Below are 21,750 nucleotides of genomic sequence, written 5' to 3' on the forward strand. Positions count from 1 at the left end.
CCAAAATAGATATTTCTAAATAGGTAAACAATTTTCAATAAAGATAAGCTTTCCAAATTTCAAGGTGTGGGTGATAATACATATCCAACTCCACCATCCTCATGGAAACTAATGAGAACAACACTTGGGAAAGATTCTTGGAAGTATTTTATGAAAAATACTTTCCAGATTCACTATGAGAACAACAGGTATCAGAATTCATACATCTAAAGCAAGGAACGATGTCGGTAGTGGAATATGAAAACAAGTTTGAAGCCAACTTAGATGATGACATCAGAAACAAGATTGAAGTTCTAAAAATGCCAACATATGCAGGAGTGGTGGATCAAGCATACATCACCGAAAAAGGAATTAAAGCCTCGTGCTCTAGGGAACCAAGTCAAAATAAGCGATTTTAGGAAAGAGACCACCGGAGATCTGGTGTTACGCCTCCCAAAAGGTAAATATGAGCTCAACTAGTCTAGGAAATCAATGCCCTACTAACCCCAGAAGTGACACCATTCCAAATTGCCCTACGTATGGGAAGGCTCATTGGGTACAATGCCATCAAAGCACGGGAGCATGCTTTAGATGCGATCAAGTTGGCCACTTGCTGCGAGATTGTCCAAAGTTTACCAATCCTCTAGCAAGCCCCTCTGAACCAACCCCAAAACCCGCCGTACCTGGAGGAGTGAGGAAGGACCAAAAACACCAAGAAAGAGCTTTCGCCTTGGTGCATGGAAACCTGGAGGTTGCCAAGAATGTTGTGTAAGGTACACTTTCTATTTGTGGTCATTTAGCTCATGTCCTCATTGACTCTAGTTCAACTCATTCTTTTGTTGCACCACACTTTGCTTCCAAGTTAGCATCAATACCCAAAAAGTTAGGATATATACTATCTGTGTCTTTTCCTTTTGGTAATTCTGCCCTTGGTACTGATGTGTACAAATCTTGCATTATATCCTTAAAAGGTGAAACCGTATACATAAATTTGATTCCCCTCTGCATTGGTAACTTTGATGTGATCTTAGGAATGGATTTGCTAACTTCCAATCACGCCTCTATTGATTGCAAAGCCAAAAAGGTCTCCCTCCGGTTACCAAACCAACTCAAGCTTGTCTTTAATGGAACTGGAGTTTCTACCCCTCCATTTGTTATATCCTCCATGACAACCCAACGACTTCTAAAAAATGGTTATTATATTTGTTATTTGATCTATACTCAACAAGAAGCCCCCACACTTGATGCAATTCTCATGGTTCAAGAATTCCTAGATGTCTTTCCTAAAGATCTACCTGGTACCCCGGTTGACCGAGAAATCAAATTCACCATTGAAACTCAACCTGGTACACAACCAATATCAAAAGCCCCTTACCGTATGTCAATGATGGAATTGAAAGAACTGAAGACCCAACTCTAGGAACTACTGGACAAAGGCTTCATTTGACCAAATACCTCACCCGGGGGAGCTCCAGTAATGTTCGTAAAGAAGAAGGATGGTACCATGAGATTATGTATCGATTATTGAGAATTGAACAAGGTCACCATTAAGAATCGGTACCTCCTGCCACAAATCGATGACTTGTTAGATCAACTTCAAGGCGTCCAAGTATTCTCAAAAATCGATTTGCGTTCCCGCTATCATCAACTAAAAGTTAAAACGAAAAGCATCGAAAAGACTTCCTTTAGAACACGTTACAGGCACTACGAGTTCCTCGTTATGCCATTTGTCATCACAAATGCTCCAGCAGCCTTTATGGACCTCATGAATCGGGTATTCAAACCCTATCTTGACGAGTTCGTCATTGTCTTCATTGACGACATTCTCATATACTCCAAATAACTAGAAGATCATGAACACCACTTGCGAAGAGTTCCAGAGACACTGCGTGATCACAAAATTTATGCCAAGTTGAAGAAATACGAATCTTGGATCACTAGTGTACACTTCCTCGGTCACGTCATTAACAAGGATGGCATCTCGATTGACCCCCAAAAAGTTATAGCAATCGTGGATTGGCCATGACCTACTAACATGTTTGAGATTCGAAGCTTCTAGGGTCTAGCCGGCTATTACAGACGCTTCATGCAAGATTTCTTGAAGATAACATCACCCTTGACCCAGTTAACTCAAAAGAACACACCCTTTAAATGGACTGACAAACATCAACGTTGCATCCAAGAGTTAAAAACCGGAGTGGTGTCAGCTCCTATACTAGCACTCCGTACGGGAGTGGATGGGTTTGTAATTTATAACGATGCCTCATACAATGGTTTGAGTTGCATTCTTATGCAAAATGGAAAAATCATTGCATATGCCTCATGTCAATTAAAGATTCACGAGAAGAACTACCCAACCCGATGATCTAGAATTAGCTCCGATGATCTTCACCCTCAAGATCTGGTATCATTATCTGTACGGAGTAACCTTCGAAATTTACACAGATCACAAGAGTCTTAAATATCTTTTTACACAAAAAGAACTGAATATAAGCCAACGACGATGGCTAGAATTTCTGAAGGACTACGATGTAGAGATCCATCACCATCCAGGCAAAGCTACTGTGGTAGCAGACGCATTGAGTCGAAACACTACCAGAAGTTTGGCATGTACCTTCATCTCCTACAAGACCAATGGACTGCTTGCCAACATAATCGTGGAACCCGCGTTGATTGAAGAAATTAAAGCACGCCAATGTGAAGATAAACTTTTGAAGAAAAAGTACGAGGAGCAAAAAAATACGCCCAATCTTGATTTCACTATAAGCAATGGGATGCTAAAATTTTGAAATCGAATTTGCGTACCCGACCTTCCAGAACTCAAGAAGAAGATATTGGCAGAAGTCATAGCTCAAGGTTTGTGGTCTACCTTGGCAATACGAAGATGTATCACGATCTGAAGGAACACTACTGGTGGACATGAATGAAAATAGACATAGCAAACCATATCTCCAAGTGTCTGCATTGTCAACGTGTTAAAGTAGAACATCATAGACCTCCAGGAACGTTGCAAACACTCCCTATTCTTGAATGGAAATGAAAGCACATTACTATGGACTTCGTGGTCAAGCTACCGCGATCAATCTCGAAGAATGATGCAATATGGGTTATAATAGACCGATTGACAAAGTCAGCTCATTTTCTACCAATCAAAATCACGTTGTCCCTTAATAAGTTTGCCACTTTATACATCAAGGAAATCATTCGATTGCGTGATACCCCAGTTTCGATCGTGTCTAATCGAGATCCTCGCTTCGTATCTCATTTTTGGAACAAATTGCAAGATGTTTTGGGAACAACACTAAAGTTTAGCACTGTTTATCACCCGTAAACTGATAGACAATCCGAAAGAACAATCCAGACTTTGGAAGATATGTTACGTGTGTGCATGCTAGATCTCAAAGGTAATTGGGATGAGCAGCAACCGTTAGTAGAATTCGCCTATAACAACAATTACCAAGCAACCATTGAAATGGCACCATACGAAACACTGTATGGAAGGAGGTGTCGATTGCCTCTGTGTTGGGCAGAACTCGGAGACAGGAAGTTAATAGGCCCTGAAATCGTGCAAATAGCGAGTGATAAAATTCAACCCATCCAACAACGAATTTGCACTGCCCAGAACCAGCGAAAATGCCATGTAAAAACACAGAGATGGGACTTAGAATTTCAAATAGGAGATCATGTGTTCCTAAAGATCTCACCAACAAGAGGGGTTATCTAATTTGGCAAGCGAAGAAAGTTAAACCCACGTTACATCAAGCCATTTGAGATACTAGAAAGGATTGGTCCTATGGCATATCGCCTTGTACTGCCACCTGACCTATCCAATGTCCACAATGTGTTTCACGTTTCGATGCTTTGGCAGTATCTTCAAGATCCAGAGCAAGTTGTTGATTATGAGGACCTAGAAGTTCAAGAAGATCTCTCTTATGAAGAACAACCAGTGCAAATTCTCGATCGTCGTGATCAGGTTCTCCGAAACAAGACTATACCTCTTCTGAAAGTCTTATGAAAAAATCATTGTGTCGAAGAAGCTATATGAGAAACGGAGAGTCAAATGCGGACCAAATACCCACACCTTTTCAAAAATCAAGGTACGGCAAGTTTGGGGGCAAACTTCTATTTAGAATGGGAGAAATATGACACCCCAAATAATGAATTAATAGAACAAAAGTAAATAAAAATTTTAAGTTATAAATGTATATGATAAAATGTATTTTAATTAAAAATTAGGGGTTATTGTGTAATTATTATATTAATTGGGGTCAATATAGAATTAAGCAAACAATTTCTAGATAAGCTTGGATTGAAAGATTGCTCAGTTTTGAACCAAGGGTGATGCACCGGCCACCCTATAAATAGGGTGTGGGCAAGGAGGGAGGAAAATAGAAGGGAAGTCAGTCAGAAAAGGAGGGCGTTTCAGTGAACGGAGAAGTAATAGTAAGGGATTAATATAAAGGTGAGTTATATTATACCTTGAGTTACCATAACATATTTTATGTATGTTTTGAGTTACCATAATTTATTTTATACAAGTAATTTAGATTTCAAGTATTTTAATTATTTTTCTGAACACCATTTGCTTGAATGGAAACCCATGGATATGATTATTTAAATTTTAGAAATTATTTGACAAGGATTATGTGGGTGTTTGGGAAGTGGGTTTTTTTTTAAGGTTTTTTTAGTTGTAGGATATTATTGGAGAAAAAATGTTTTGTGTTTGGGAAGATAGTTGGGTTTTTTTGTGGTTGGATGTGATATTTGTGAGAGAAAAAGTGAAATGATTATGAGGTTTGGTGTGATATTTTGTTTGATTTTTTTTTTTTTTTTGATTTGTAACCAATTTGTCTTTTAGTAAAAAAAAACCAAAAAACTTCCTTATAAATATTTATTTTTGGTAAGTACCATGACGGGAGTCCCATGTTTTAAGGGACTTAAATAACCATTAACCTCTGAATGGTCACTTTGTGGCCTTCTTTTGTCATGGATCCATTGGCCTTTGTTCTGATTGTCACTCCAATAAACTTTGTTATATTTTGCTCTGTACCGTAATTATGGTTATTTACCTACATAATTTCTGGATTTCAGTTTCTGCCACTTAAATAATTTATTTATTCAAATTAAGTTATGTTTAGTGTTTTAGTTTAAATAACTATCCATGATTATTTTGTGCCCCTATGCTCTTGGCATAATATCTCTTGCTCTACTATGTGCTTATAACTGTTACCCCTTTCAGGTGATGAAATATAAGGAAAAATTATGACCTCATGTGGTGAACCAGCACAGAACTTGTTGCCAACATTTTTATTTTTATTTTTTTCTTTCCTTACTTTTTCTTCGTTTTATTGCCAGTCACCGAATAATAACATAATAAAAGCCGATGGTTGAATTTCCTTTTTATTTAAATAATAGGGTGGTTAATGGAGTTAAATATTTATTTAATTATTTTCTTACTTTTATTTCGCTTCCGCTTGCACCACTTAATTTGTTTAATTAGAATTAATAAGTTGCAATTCCAACCCTGAGCATCCGGGGGTTAGGTCGTGACAGCGTTTGTCTCCCAGGATACGACGGTCGAAACCAACTAAGACATAAGCATCTTCTGAATAGCTTCGGTGAATTTGATAATGGATGCACTCTAACAAAAACCAAAGAAGAGGCTAACAAAAGAATATAGGGAAAAAATTTCTTTAGTGTAAAAAACATCTCCAACTTTTTATCTCAAAACACTATCTCATTTTCTATCACAAAACCTCTCTAAAAGCAACCTACTAAGTTGGAGGAGAAATGCTTCTATTTATACTAATAGGGGAGAGTCTTAGCCATGAAGGCTAACACCAATGGGGTCATCAAATATCATCAACTCTAGCCATTAGGGCTAGAGTTACAAAGGTTCAAAAGTCCAAAACCATTATATCAATCATAATGTATATATAATGTATAAGTTTTGATAATTAAACTAGATGGGTTGTAAAATGGATATCGGTGTTGGATCACAACCCGATCCAAGCCCAATCTCATAGATATGCACAAACTAAGCCCAGTATAGTTCAGCTCAAAGCTTAAGACTAGGTCTAGGTCAAGTCCAAGTCCAAGTCCAAGTCCAAGTCCAAGTCTAAACCCAGCACATGCACAAGTACAAGTCTAGACCCAATTCAAACCAAGAGTAAATCCAAATCTAAACCCAACTTTATTGATGCCCACTTTATGAGACAATTCTCATTCACAACTCAATGGTTTCGGCTCATTATTTTTGTATTGCAATCTTCGCACTTAAGATAATACAAAATCACTCAGACCCACCTCAACAAACGGTTGGATCCCACATTAATTTCAAATTAAAATTACTAAAAAATCATTATTTTCCAACATTTTTTTTCCTTCCTCTGTTCTTTTGTGTTAAACTCTCCAGCACCTCTCTTTTTTTTCTAACTCCCTAAACTTCAGCCCAAGCCTCGCCTTTTATAGGCAAAAACACTAGTAAACAAACAAAATAAATAATACTATAATAATAAATATCCCAACATATAATATGTATATAATAAATATCCTAATATAATATACATATACATATTAGTTGATTTTGGGGAGCTCGGCTGTGCCGACCTCAATTTCGTTTTTCTTTTTTATTTATTTTTTACTTAATTAATATTATTATATAATATAAAATATCTAAAAAAATATTATTTAAATCAATTTATGTAAAAACTACCTAAAATATGTACAAACACATAAAATTGTGTAAAATTATAAAATATCACAAATTAATTAACTAACAAAATATATTTTAATAGTTTAAAATAATTTGGCCAAAACGGGGCGAAGGTTGGGATTAAAACTTAAATTTGATTTTTTTGCTGAAAATGTCATTGAGGATTCATCATCAGTGGCATTCTCAACCGGCCTCTTTGGATACTCCATTCGTCCTTTAGTTCCGGAAGCCACCATGAAAGCAAGAAATTGTTCACTCCCCTCTTCGTCTTGAGTCTCGTCGTCACTTTCATCCTTATCCAACTCTGATTCATCACCTCAAGTGATAGCGAATGCTTTTTTCTTTCACAAACGATTAGGGCATTCTTGAGCAAAACGACCAAATCCTTGACATTCATAGCACTGGACTCTTTCAGAGTTCCCTTGTATTTTTCCTTTCTTCTTCTTGGTTATAGAATCAATTTTGAGCTTATCTTTGCCTTTAAATTTATGAGTTGATTCTAGAAGATAAGGATTCTTTTTCGAAAAAGACTTTTTAAATTGTTTTACAAAAGCATCCGTAATCTTGGAATCAATCTCACAATTTTCATCAGAATCCTTTCCAATTCTATGAGCACTACCAAAAGCATTATCATCTATTTGTTTCTTTTGAAAGTCATATGTGCCTCATAGGTTTGGAGATTTCCAACCAAATGATCCAGCTTGAGGTTGTCAACATCATGAGCCTCCTCAATAGTTGTAACTTTTGGTTGGAACCAATCGGGCAAGGACCTCAAAATTTTTCCCACAATCTTGGATTTCGGTATTTTTTTCACCTAAATTGAAGCTAAAATTTACAATGTCACTCAACTTTGCATAAAATTAATCAAAGGTCTCATTATTTTTCGTTGAAAGGTTTTCAAAACTAAGCGTAAGCCTTTGAAGTTTTGAGTGTTTAACCGAAGGAATGCCCTTACGAATAGTTTGTAAGATATCCCAAGCCTCTTTTGCGACTTCACAATAGCAAATATTACTAAACTCTTCTGGTGTGACGGCACAAAAGAAAGAATTGATAGCTTTACTATTCCAGCTACTATTTTGGTAATCAGTTGCGTCCCACTTATCGATTGGTTTAGGGAAAGTTACTTCATTAATGGTAATAGTCGATTCAGTTCGCCCACACATGACGGATTTTCAAACTTTTTCATCAATAGATTTTAAAAACGCTCTCATCCAAGCTTTCCAAAAAGAATAATTAAATTCGTCAAGCATGTGTGGTCAAACCATAGAATTCCCTTTACGAATTGAATCCATTATCACAAATCAAATAAGATCTCATTCTAATAGTTTTGAAAAAATAAAAATAGAGCGACCCGCTCTGATACCAATTGGAAAATCTTAAAATCCTCGAGATATTAGTTTGTGATTATATATCAATTTTAAACAGTAAATAACAATCTCAATCAAACAATCAAAGACGAATTGACACAACGATTTAACATGGAAAAATCACAATTGGAGCGCCTCCAATTGTGATTAAAAAAAAAAAGAGGCAAAAACCACAAAACAATCAACTAAGAAGACAGTATTGTGTCATTTGCTTTTCTAGAGGAATTGACCTATACTAGCACATCATGAGTGATGCTAAGTCTCTTAACCACCTTCCATCTTTTTGTATTTTCATGGTTTTCCGCAGTAGTTTGTAGTCAAGGCATGAGGATGAGGAAAAGGCTACCTCAAAGTCACCAACCAGGCTATCCTTATTGTATCCATGCTTCTCTGGTTCGGTTTCCATACTCTTGAACGTAAAAGCCTCCAATGAGTGCACAAAAGAAAGAAAGAAAATTTAAAAAATAAAAAATAAAAAAAATTGGGTTCATTGATTGAGGGGGAGCCTCCGCATTTACTCAACAAATACTTCTTGATTCCTGGTGGTTTGACTTTCCTTAGTTGTGGTTAGATTCTCTTGCCAGAGGTCCAACTATCAAATCACTACTGGATTTGAATCTAGTGTTTTTCGAACTCTAAGAGCCACACACATACACACTTTTATTATGAGATCTATGCTTTACACATGTAGCATCACATTTTTTCATGAGGAATCTTCTAGAGGCTGTACACATTGGGTTTTCAAGTAATTGTGTTTCTTAGATAATCTTGTGTATTTTAAGGTACAAATCTGAAATTCCTTACTTGCTCTACCATATTATTTTTGTCTTTTTCTTCTTGTTCGTTGTTTTCAGTGTTTGTGGTTGCTTTTAGTGAACGGGAGTTTGGTTTATCATTGCAAGGGTTTTTTAGCATGAACTTACATTGATTGGTTTGGTAAGGGAGATTGACATTAGTTAGTTTAGATGTTGCTATCCATTGCTTATTTATTGCTTACTTCTCGCAAGCTATTAATTTTTATATCATCTTGTTCTTACTTGTGCGGTTTATGCTCTTGCTTTAGTTGATTGAGATTCCTTTGACAATTCATAACAAAAATGGGGAGAAATTTTGAGTGTTTTTGCATGTTTCTTAATCTATTCATGCTGCATATTCGTAAAATCTCCAATTTTCATCTATTTATGTTGCATGTTCTTAAAATCTCCAATTTTCTTTTATTCATATTTCCATATCATGATTCAAGATAATCTTGTCATATGTTTATTTCTTTTTCATATACTCTTGTCGCACTAATAGTTGTTTTGCAAATCATGACCTTGATAAACAAGTTTGTTTTTGTTGGCTGTAATGGGTTGGGGTGATTAGGATTTTATTTGTTAGGGGTGTTTTGTTATGAAATTGCCAAATGGGGAGATTGTTAAGTTTGTGTTATTGGCAATCCCGTTTGACAAAACTCCTTTCAATTGTAATTTTATTCACTCTTTTATTACAGTGGAACTATGAGTGTTTAGATGTGAATCCAACCCAAATTGTGCCTTGCAGAGGTGTTTGTGATCTTAATTCTTTCATGTTGCCACTTCGCTGACTATGTTGAAGATCGAGCTGCCCGGTCAACTCGTGGGGGTCCAAAGGACAGTGCCCCATGGTGGGTTCGGGACAGCGCCCCCGAAGCAAAAAGCCAAAATGCAGTCAAGGTTATTTGACCGCTCGAGCGGTCATTTGTGCACTCGAGCAAAGAAACAAATCATCCAGTATTTTTGCAAAACGCCTGAACTTTTGGGAAGAAAGTTTTACTACTCGAGCGGTGAAAGTTGCGCTTGAGTGGTCAGCCTATATGTTTCCGCACCACCTTTAGTCACACCGCTCGAGCAGTGAAATGTGCACTCGAGCGGTCTACACGATCCTGCTTTCTATAAAGTGTATTGTTCGTTGTTTTTAGGTTTTGGGCCGTTTAGATTTTCAGAGGGGAACAAGACACAAAGTGTTTTACATTGGAGGGTGCTTTCTGAGTGTTTCCTTGATGGTTTAAGAGTGATCAATGGATCCGTGAACGTCATATCAACTTCATCAAGGGTTTGCTTGTTCTCGTTTATTCACAAAAGAGAGAGTTGTTCTTCGATGGATTCCGTGGAACTTGAGCCTTAAGCTTTGGTGGGTTCCGAAGTAGCTCATCATCTTGAATTCGACATCGACATTGTGGATTCAATGTTGGGCAAAACAATTCCGAGGTGAAGACGGTGGTAGAAGAGGCACATAGGAGTCTGTTCAATTCGGGCGTGGATTCGCTAGGTAATTGAGAGTGCACTTGTGTAATCCTTTTTGTCTTCTTAGTGGATTGTTTTGTGGCTTTTACCCGTGGCTTTTTTGCGTTAAATCGTTGCGTCAATTTGTCTTTAATTGTTTGATTGTGATTGTTATTTACTATTTAAAATTGATACATAATCACAAATTAATAGCTCGAGAATTTTTAAATTTTTCAACATGCTAGAGATATTTTAAAATTAATCAATTTTTTGTATTCAATACCAAATTGTAATCATCAAACCAAATACTCAAGTGGGATCGGCTATATCAATTAATTTTTGTCAGTGTGCTCTGTTAAAGGCTATGGTATGGATGATGCCATATCCTCCAATTTTGTCCACAAGATCTTACTAGTAATGTCTAAATTTTATAAACTTACACTAAAGTAAAATAGTAATTATACTAAAGTTTTAGAGTCACTTTGTTGTTTATGAAAATTTGTTGATTATGTGGCTTGATGATGTGGACTATCTTTTGTGATATAGCTTGTCCATATCATTTGAGCTTGGTTGAATTGTGTGGATGAAAAAGGCTATATACTGTGTTTAAATTAAATAAATTTATATGTTTATATATTATCGCATCACATCGCATGCGAGTTGAGATTTTTTCCTTGCTTTACCATTCTGATATGCTAGTTTAATGCCACTTGGAATGGACTGATTGCTTACTTTTCAACTATACACTTTCTGAATGTATTGTATTTTAGTTGCCTAACATTTTATTTCATATAACACCACTTCCCTTATAGCTATTTTGTAAATTTTTTCTTTAGATTTAGTAAATACCAAATTATAATATGCTCTAATTTAAACAACTATTTTTATCAAAAGAAAAATAAAAATTATCAATGACTATAATACTCATTGAAGCTGTTTTGAGAGAGCACTAGGATACAGTAGTAGAATGAGAAGTCATTTTTTTTTTCTTAGGCAAATTTTATTTTACCCTCTCATAGTTTGGTCTATGTACGAATTGTCCCGTTGTCATTTAGAAATAACTATATAATCTCCATGTAGTTTGTGAACTACAATGAACCCTTAATTTTTCGGTCTAAGATAACGGGTTGTGAGAGTCATACAGTTGTGTGGAGTGTATGTCTAGTTTAAGAGGAAAATGTCCTTTATAGATCTTTAAATTTACAAAGGAATGCTTATTTTTTCCTCGTTGTACTTCATTTTCTTTCCAACCATTTAGCACCTCTTATACCTGCCGGAAAAAATCACAGTTGCATTTAGTCTGTCGACAGCTTAAGGAGCTCGAGTTTTTAGTGCTATTGTTGTAGGTTTTGAGTTTTGTCTTGCAAATATTTGAAAAATGTTTCCAGTAATCAATCTCTTGGTGGTGCCATAAACTCCATCAAACATTGCTGCCACATCACTCTATCTCACCACTGTCTCTAACAAATTGGGTCTTAGAGTCGAACATGAAACACCATCCAGTGACATGAATTAGAGCAAACAAAATTATTGAATGTAATTATAAGTGGGCACTTGAATTAGAGCAAACAAAATTATTGAATGCAATTATAAGTGGGCTTGTATATATAACACACTTTACATATAAGTTTGCTATACATATAAGTGGGTGACATGGGAAGGAGAGAATATGTATATATATATATATATGTGTGTGTGTGTATGTAGTGTAATTGGAAAGAGAAGAAGAAGAAGGTATAAAGGTCAATTTATATGCTTTATTAACAAAAAGGGAAATTCTATTTATACATCACTAATTATTTCAGTACATACCATTAACCGATTAAATTTATAATCTAATAATATCCTCAAATGAAAAGACAATTAAGGATAATGTGGTGGTGTTTTCTACCCATTTAAAGATTTCGTATGTGAAAACAAAGAATACTCTTCACATACCATCATCACCTATCACTACAAAAAATTACACTTTTAATCACTTTTGGCGACGATACCAAATTTTCATAGCAAAAAGTATATTTTTGGCGACACAGTGATCAATTTCGTTGGTAAAGTTAGACCTTTAACGACGCAATTTACTATCGTCGCTAAAAATGTATAATATTCATTAGGCGTCTAAATTTTTGGTTGGCGCCAAAATTTTGAAAATTTTAGCGACGAAGGTTATTTTTTGGCAACATGATAAACGTTGCTGTTAGTCAATTTATTTTTGGCAACAACAAATTGGCGTTGGCAAAGAAGTAAACATTTAGCGACGACAAAATTTTTCGTCGACAAAAGTTGAGATGGCTTTGATTTTCTAAAACTTGTTTCAGATTTCTTTTAAAAGACTAAAATTAGTTTCGTGAAAAATTTAAAAATATCTAAGAGTTTGTTTGGTTTTGTTTTCTAGAATTCACTTTTCAAAATATTCTATTTTCTTGTTTTCTGTATTTTTTTTATTTTTACTAAATTTTTTTAATTTTTAGACACATCTAAAAGAAATACACCTAAAAAGTATAATTTTGTGAAAAAAAAATCTTTTAAAAATTCACTAAATATCAAAAATACAGAAAAAAAAAATAAAAATTTAGTATTTTTTTTTGTATTTTTGTGTATTTATTAATCTTTTAAAATATTTTTCACAAATATTTTACTTTTTAGATATATCCAAATAAGGTGCATCTAAAAAAGTAAAAAAAAAAATACTTAAAATTTAAAAAATGTTCACAAAATTAAAAAAAACAAAAAAAAATAATTTTTAAAAAATTAAATTCAGAAAACTGAAACCAAACACACTGGAAAATACCTATCAATTTTATAAAATTTTACAAAGTATATGAATAATTTTTAATTTTAAAATATATTTAAAAAGAATAGAAAGTTTTTTCTGAATAAGTAAAAAAATAATAATAATAAAATAGAAGGTTGAACTAAAACCAAACAGGGACCTTGATTTTTACCTTCACACCTAATTTTCCCCCTCTCGGTTTTTGCTGCTAGGTAAAACCCCGTTCTCACGATTGGAAGTTCTCTCCCTCTCACAATCGCACGTCGGCATAGATATTTGTTGACCGTCGGGCTTTCGCCATTTACCGTTGCTGTGCTACACCATCGCCTCTTCATTCTGGCTTGGTAGGTTCATCTCCTCTTTGCTCTGTATCCTACTTCTCTCTCTCTCTCAATTTGTTATTTGAATCTCTGTTCTATTTGCTTTGTATTTCCTTTGTTTCAGTTATTTGTTTCTTTGTCAAGGGTTCATAACATATCCTGCAATTCTATCTGCTTGCTATTGAGTTTTGAACTAGAGAAGAACCATTATATCTCTAGCTTCTAGTGAATTGCTAGGGTTTTTTTAAGATTTTTTTTTCTTGCTCATTTGATGCTATTTCTTATTAGATTGCACTGTAGGAACAATGTTTCTGATTGAATTGATAAGATTGATTCTTTTCAATTCATATTATTATTCTTTGATGCTATTTTTTTTCTGCTTTCTATTTCTTTTTTTTCTGAACTTTATTCTTATTATTTTTTTTCAATATGTATCACCAACCGAATCTACAACCCTCAATTTTTTTAAAGAATGACTCTGTTCCCACAAAAACAAGCTAAAAGGGTCACCCAGTACGCTTCATTTTATGGAATTTAAGCCTCCCACCCACATTCAACTGGTGTGCTTCTCTCCACTTTGTTTAGATTCAATGTTGACTTTGAATTTTGTGGGAGAAGTTGTGGGCCTCCACAACAATGGACTCCACTGTGATCCTTACAACTTGCCTCTCTAAATCTGAACTAGACATTCACTCTAACTACGAAGATGTTAATATCATAATTAAATTACTTTAAAAAAAAAAATTAACTAGAAGAAAGAAAAAAAAAAAATCAGTATACTTCTATACTATCATATATTCCTTTCACATTTCACTCATCTTTTCATTGGAGCACAAGAAGAAAGAAAGAAAGAAAAAAAATAAATAAATAAAGAATACAAAATACTTTTCATTAATTTCAAAACAACTTTTATTGATTTCAGAACTTCTTCTAATCTTTTCATAATTTCAAGACAACTTTTATTGTTTTCAAAATTTCTTCTAATCTTTTCACAATTTTTAAAACACTTAGACTACAGCATTTCTCTTTACATTTTGTAGAAATAACAATTATTGATAATATTTCTGGGTGCATCATAATTATCATCTTGCTAGTTTGGAGGATAGCCTTTTAACTTTTGGAAAGTGATTTGCTTTTTTATTTTATTTTATAAAAGGCATTAGAAGTGTGATTTGTTTGGTGGAAAGAGAGTTATGAATGGGTTTCCTTCTTATTGTTGGAGACTCTTGCAGTGTAAGTACCGAGGAGAGGAGGTATTATTAGTGTCAATTAAGAGAAAATGACATATTTCACATTCATCAAGTCTCTCTCCTCTACTATATATGACTTCCAATTAAGCTCTTCAGAATTAGTTGCATTTTTTATTTTTTGTGCGTCCATAATTTGAGAAAAATGGGAAAAGAAGAATCACATCACAACGCTCTCACACCTACAAGTCTGTATGGAGCTCACTATGTCTAATTCAGAGACCAAAATTTGTGTGTAGCTTTAAAAAGTTTAAATTAATATAAGTAGCAAATGTAGAAATGCGTATTGAGGGTTGTGAAGTGTGAACGACACACCAGAATTCTTTCAAAGCAACCCATCAATGAACAATTCCAAACAGACTTGCTTGTTATGCCTATGTTGATTATCCTCTATTGACAAGCATCAATTGGTAATTTTTTTTCCTCAGGAAAATGTAACTTATGTGCACTTGGTTCTTTATTTATTGGGCTGAAGTTGGACTACCTTGCATTTTAAATTTCAATTACTTTCATGTATCTTTTAAATGAATCTTTTTTCATGGTTCCTCTTTAAATTGTTCAGATATCAGAGCACATTGAAGATGCCACTGTCTACTTAGATGCAGGATGTACGGAGAGTTTCGAGTTTCTTGGGGCATACCCTCTGCTACTAGAACTTGGAGCACATGTTGTTTGCAGCTTGGAAAACATGTCTTCTCTTGATATGGTGAGAGAGGTTTAATTGTGTGAATATTCACTATGCCGGCTGTCAGATGTGTAATTAACTTTTAATTGTATTTTATTTTATATTTATATTTTCCATGTTGAAGCTTTCTGAACAGAAAGAATGCATAACTGCATATAAGGAGTAGATGTTTGACAATTCTTTTGGAAATTGGAATTACAAAAGCAAGGGAGAATATTATTTAGTTAAATGTGGTTGTTTTTTTTATGTTGGATTGCATCTGAATAGGGACAGAGTAGGAACAGATCCTGCTTCCAGCCCCAATCCATGACACCTAGTTGGAACAGACAGCTGAGCATCTTTCTTCACACTGCCATACTATGAAGCACGGACACGGACACGGACACGCGACACGACACGGACATGACACGGACACGCCGACACGCAAATTTTCAAAAAATGGGGGACACGACACGCTGGGGACACGTTCAATATATATAATTAATTTTATTTATTATATGTCATAAAATTATTAAAAAATAATTAAAAAAACATTGAAATAACATAAAATTGCATTCCATCAATACATAACATGTCATTTGAAGCTACCAACCATCATTTGTTACAAAGTGCATGAAAATCAAACCACAAAATATAAAATTATCCAATGTACCAATAACTATCATCTATTACAAAATCCATAAATATCAGAAAATGTGAATTTAAGTAGAGGAAACTATTACAACATCTTCACCACCACCTCCATCTTCTCCTTCATCTGTAAATAGGACCGCCTCCATAGCTGGTTCATCAAGTGAGAGGTTAGCTATCCCAAGCATTCCAATATCATCAAGTGAGTCAAAATTATCTCCAGCAATGTCCCACATTTTTGTCTCTCCTTGCAAGTATTGGGAGCTCCTCCTTGATAAAAGACGAAGATTGCTATGAATGAACACCAAGTCCTCCGCTCTTTGAGGGACCATTTTGTTCCTTCTCACTGAGTGAATAAAGGAGTAAGTACTCCAATTTCTCTCACAACAAGATGAAGAGGCGCGTTGCATAAGTAATCTCAAAGCTAGTTTTTGAAGAGATGGTGCATATGCACCATATGCACACCACCAAGTATAAGGGTCCATGTGCCACCTATTATGAATAGAATCATACTCCGAGAATGCTTCAACATAACCCGAAAATTTTCCAAACTCAGTTATCACATTGGTTCGCTCTGTGATATCTTCAAAATACCTCTTAAAACACTTGTTCCTCTCACGTGTCACCTCTTCATCCCTATGTGGAGGAACTCTATTTTGATCCTCATGGAGCCACTCATCACTATAATATCTACAATACAAAATAGGAAAAAATAATTATTTCAAGAAAGACTAGATAAGTCCATTAAAATGAAATATCTAAAACAAATTTAAATGTGATACTTACTTTGGATTCAATGAATGTGCCATACAATGGAGAGGAGTATTGTTTTTATTCCAACGATCCACGAGAATTTGATGTACCACATTGTAAAATGTAGATTCCTCATCTATTCTTTTCCCTTCATGCCTATATATTGTCATCTTCACTTTCTCTATCATTGTGTCCCACATATCATACACTAAGTGAAGGCAAGGTTTGTCCGTATCACAAGCCCTAAGCATGTCATATATAGGACCCGTGAAGGAAAGAATATAATCAATGTAGTCCCACCGCACATCCAAAATCTTTTCTTTTACAAATTTGGCCTTCCCAACATCATCCTCTCTATAGCAATTCCACTTGTCACTAATTCCCATTGCTTAAAGCCCATGTTTTATAAGCTTCAACCTCTTGAGCATCACAATTGTGGAGGCAAATCGTGTTTCGGCAACCGATAGCAACTTCAATGACACAAATTCATTGTACATAGCCAATCGCATTGAGTGATTAGAGATAAAATTTTTAATCATCAAACCATCTCCGGCAATATCACTAATCCAACTACACTCTTCATATGTGACCCTCTCAATATTCTTTGCCGCACAAATATTTTTCAAAGCTAGATTTAATGTGTGCACTACACAAGGAGTCCATAGAATATGAGAGAATTGAGCTTCAATGAGTTGTCCAGCTGTCTTACAATTAAGAGCATTATCCATGATGACTTGAGCAACATTACTAGCCCCAACCTCATTAATCACTTCTTTCATCAAATTTGCAATAAAATATTTGTCTTTAGTTTCTCCAGAACAATCAACCGCCTTAATAAACATAGGCCCACTTTCACTCACCGCCATAAAATTAATCAAAGGCCTCCTTTGAGAATCACTCCAACCATCACTAACAATGCTCACCCCTTTTTCCTTCCATGTACCCCTAATTGGTTGCAACAATCTATCAATATTTGCCCTCTCCTTTTGAAGTAATGTGGTTCGTAACAAATTATAACCGGGAGGCAAATATCCAGGAATATTATGGTTTGCAGCAAATGTGTAAGAGCTAACATAGTAAGGATTTCTTGCAAGATTAAATGGTACCCCCCCTGAGTAGAACATTCTAGCAATTTCAAAATGTAATTGCTCTCTATCCTTCATGTTGAATGCTTTCTCAATAGCACTCCCACTCCCAGGCGCACTTCCACTCCCACTCTCACTCCCACTCCCACTCCCACTTGCACATGTCCTCCTTTTCTTTGATTCATAAGCATAACTACTACCAATTGATACACTAGAAGGGGGTAGTGGTACATTTTTGGGATGAGCATTTTTAATTCTCAATTCAGCAGCATCATTCTCATTTTGCAATTGTGAAAGTTTTTGACTTGTAATTTTCTTACAACCACCAATTCCCTTTCCTGGAAGTTTTAATAGATGTGCCCTTGCTCTTGTATATGAACCTTTGAAAGTATTATTACAAAAATTACATTGTAATTGGCAATTTCCTCCTCCTTCCCCAGGTTTTGCTAATTAGTTACATACTTCCACAATGGTTTGTTCTCATCAAAATAATCATCAGGTACATCATTAGAACTACCACCCGTAGTAGCCATTGTTTCAGAATTACAAATTTGTTCCTATAATAAAATTAATAAACACACATTATTATTAAAATTAACAAAACTAATAAAATATATATATATTAACAAAACTAATAAAATATATATATATATATATATTACATATTAACAAAACTAATTAATAAATATATATATATTTTGAAATAAATACTGAAAAAAGATTTATTAACAAAAACTAATTAATAAATATATATATATATATATATATTCTGAAATAATAGAGGGAAAAAAATATAAAAAGAAAATAGAAAAAAAAAAGAGAGAGAGAGACCGAAGTCGAAGAAGATGGACGAAGACCAGACAGAGAGAGAGAGAGAGAGAGAGAGAGGAGACCTCGACAGAGAGAGAGAGAGAGAGACATCAACTGGCGAAGACCAGAAGAAGAAGGAAGAAGACGGAAGCTGAGGAAGGAAGAAGAAGACGTACCTTACGAGCGACGAGCGACGGCCGAGGAGCGACGAGCAACGACGAGCGATGACGAGCAACGGACGAGCCCAGGTTCTCTTTCTCCTCTGTTTCTTCGCCTTCTCTCTTTCTCTTTTTGTTCTCTACTGACCTCTTAGATCGATTAGGGCTTTTGATCGATTTAGGGCAAACAAATTTTTTTTTGTTTTTTTACAGATTGACCCCAAAAATATTTTGTAAATTCTGAAATTGACCCTAAAAATGTTTTGTAAATTCTGAAATTGGCCCCGTGCGTGTCCGAGAGTGTCCATAACGTGTCCTGGACGTGTCCGGCTTCAGAAAAAATAAAAAAAAAAAAAATTGGACACTCTCTAGTGCGTGTCCGACACGTGTCCACCGCGTGTCCGACGCGTGTCCGTGTCCGACACGTGTCCGACACTGGTACGGAGCCCTCGGAGAGGTGTCCGTGCTTCATAGCTGCCATACATAGCCACGGGTATATGGTTTGTTTGGTTCATCTGTCTCTTAAAGTGCCAGACTATTCTATTGTTGCACAAAAAAAGAAAAAAAAATGTACGCCTTGTTTAGTCCGGCATTGGAATTTTTAAAAAAAGAATAAATCACACTGTTGTCCCTTGAACTAAATTATTCTCATATATTTTGGGTTTTTTAGCACTACCTGATGACATATTTTTCTGGAGATAAATGGCTGAAAGGATAAAAAGAGCCAGTTGAGGGGGTTGTGAGTCGACCTCGGTCTCATTTTGATAATATGAATAGTTCATCTTGTAGGGTTTACCAAGTAGTTTGTTCATTCAAAAAATTAAGTTGATATCGGATTATGGCCTCAGGTCTCAGGGTGTGAGACTTGGAGCATGTGGTAGTTTTTTTTACGTTGGATGGGAAGGACATTGATTGAGTTGGTGATCAATACTCCATGCTATATTTGGTAAGCAGAATTAGCTGAGTTAGGAATGATATACTAGTTAGTTTATAGGTTGAGACTTGGGGAGCTTTCCAATGATCAATAAATTCTTACCAGAGGTTGCTAGTAGTGGAATAAATTATGTTTGCTATTTTAAAGCTACCTGATACTGATTTGATTGCATCCTATTTTTTTACCTTATAAACCATTTTGTATTTATTCTTTCCACTGCAATGTGTGTGAAATTTGATTGGCCTATAGGTTCCATGTGTTACATGTTTGGGTCTATACAAATGGAGAATGTTTACGTCCCCGAAAATGAGGCAGGTATGTGGCAGTGGCTATTTGGCAAGAGTATGACTAGCATAGTTCTTCTCAATATCAGTTCAAGTGATGGATTTGCTGGAATTACTGCTCCGTTAGCCAGAATTCTCCCAGTTCGGATCATGCCAGATTTTGGGTTATTAGTTTCTTTTTTTGGTTCTTTCTCTTGGTATTTGATCATCACTATGAATTCATTTCAGATGTCACAAACTTGGTTTCTTTTTATGTTATTTGATTTGAATTGTCTTATTTTTACTTATCAAAATAATTGAACTTTATTTTGTAGATTGATTTAGCAATGTTTGGTGGTGAACTATTGTGCCAGGTACAGCTAATTCATTGTCTATTTTTCTCTTGTTATGCTAAGAAATTATTTGAAATTCTTTTTCCCCTATTTTACTATTGTCGATTGGGATATTTTTCTTTTTGGTCAATGCCTTAACTCAATTATGTTGAGATTTCTTCATGCATTTCCCTTAAATCTCAGTCCTCTAAATTTACGAGTTTATATTTTCATTTATGACAATATTAATAATAAAAAAAAATCTTTTTCTTTCTTGAATGTAGGCTGTGTGAAGATGGAGATAATGATCTTGCTCAAGTGTTAATTGGAAATGAGAAGAGGCTTGTTCACATGCATTTGCATATTGTCATTGGTGATGCTATAGTTGCATCAAACACATCATTCCAATTGGGATTGACTTGATTTTATTTATTTTATACTTGGTTTAACTTTAGGTATTATTGTACATGAACTTAAATTTTGGATTGTAAGAACACATGGGCTATTGTTGTTATCATAAATAAAATTATTTATTTGTTTATATATATTTGGATGTCAATGAATTAAAGTGTGGATAATATTTAATAATTTTTTATTGGAAGGTAATTTGTTATTTGTGATGGCAATTTTTGCTATCCCAAATACCAATTTTTTTTTCTTTTAAATTTAATAAAACAATTAGATGTTTTGCCAACGCAATCAAGTTGTTGTCAAAAGTATCATTTTTACCGATGCAAATTTAAGTCGGCAAAAGTAACACATAATCACCTTACTTGAATTACTTTTGCCAACGCAATGGTAAATTGGCGACGGTGGTTAAAGGCTTTTGCCCACAAAGATGTTTGTCGCTAAAGACAGAATTTTGGCAATGCAATGAATTCTTCGTCGATAAAAACTTTTCTCGACACACTTTCGGCGACGGGTTACAAACGAAGCACTACGGGTTAACAAAGCTCTTTGCCGACAATTTCTGCCTTTTGGCGACGAATTTTGTTGCGTTGCAAAAATTGTTTTTTGTTGTAGTGTATAAACATATAAACATCTAAAATAAATTAGTTTTGAAATTTAGGGTTTAAAAATATTGAAAACAATTGATTTTGAAGATTTAGGGTTTAATAACATTGAAATCTATTGGTTTTGAAGATTTGTATACCATGGATGACATTGAGATTGTTAAGTTCGAAAAATATAACAATGAAAATGTCAGTTTAATACTTGGCTTTTTATTTTTTTTTCGTTTATCTCGTTCGTATAATCATTGGAAAGATGACTTTGTTTGTCACATGTTCGGATAATCAGAGTTGAATTTTGCACAATGTTCGATTATTTTTATTCGAATAAAACAATTTTGTTCAAATTATTAAGGTTGACCAAATTATAAATGTTCATACATAAAAAACTGAACATTTTAATTTCTTAAAAATTTCATTTCTCAAATTTTTCAATTCAATAATTTAAT

At 34.7% G+C, this 21,750-nt stretch overlaps 2 protein-coding genes and 1 long non-coding RNA gene across 4 annotated transcripts; 2 read left to right on the top strand and 1 right to left on the bottom strand.

Moving 5' to 3' along the window:
* Positions 1-3,352: 3,352 nt before the first annotated feature.
* LOC145802212 (uncharacterized) lies at positions 3,353-3,994 on the top strand. Its single transcript, XM_082894889.1, has 2 exons — positions 3,353-3,619; positions 3,848-3,994. Exons 1-2 carry the CDS (start codon positions 3,353-3,355, stop codon positions 3,992-3,994), a joined length of 414 nt encoding a protein of 137 aa, XP_082751015.1.
* Positions 3,995-13,229: 9,235 nt separating this feature from the next.
* On the top strand, positions 13,230-20,836 carry LOC114291834 (uncharacterized). 2 transcript variants are annotated; one of them, XR_014343668.1, is made up of 5 exons: positions 13,230-13,418; positions 15,204-15,347; positions 19,946-20,177; positions 20,295-20,333; positions 20,576-20,836. It is a non-coding gene; the product is annotated as an uncharacterized LOC114291834 (long non-coding RNA). The 2 variants fall into 2 exon arrangements; XR_014343669.1 differs by having other exon boundaries at positions 19,946-20,144.
* On the bottom strand, positions 15,881-17,095 carry LOC145803249 (uncharacterized). The gene is made up of 2 exons (XM_082896543.1): positions 16,743-17,095; positions 15,881-16,646 (listed from the first exon to the last, which is right to left on the bottom strand). The coding sequence occupies exons 1-2, from the start codon at positions 17,093-17,095 to the stop codon at positions 16,028-16,030; spliced, it is 972 nt and encodes a 323-aa protein (XP_082752669.1). The 3' UTR covers positions 15,881-16,027.
* Positions 20,837-21,750: the final 914 nt, after the last annotated feature.

This window comes from Camellia sinensis, chromosome 11 (assembly GCF_055761805.1).
Source record: "Camellia sinensis isolate YWXY chromosome 11, ASM5576180v1, whole genome shotgun sequence".
Taxonomy (NCBI): Eukaryota; Viridiplantae; Streptophyta; class Magnoliopsida; order Ericales; family Theaceae; genus Camellia; species Camellia sinensis.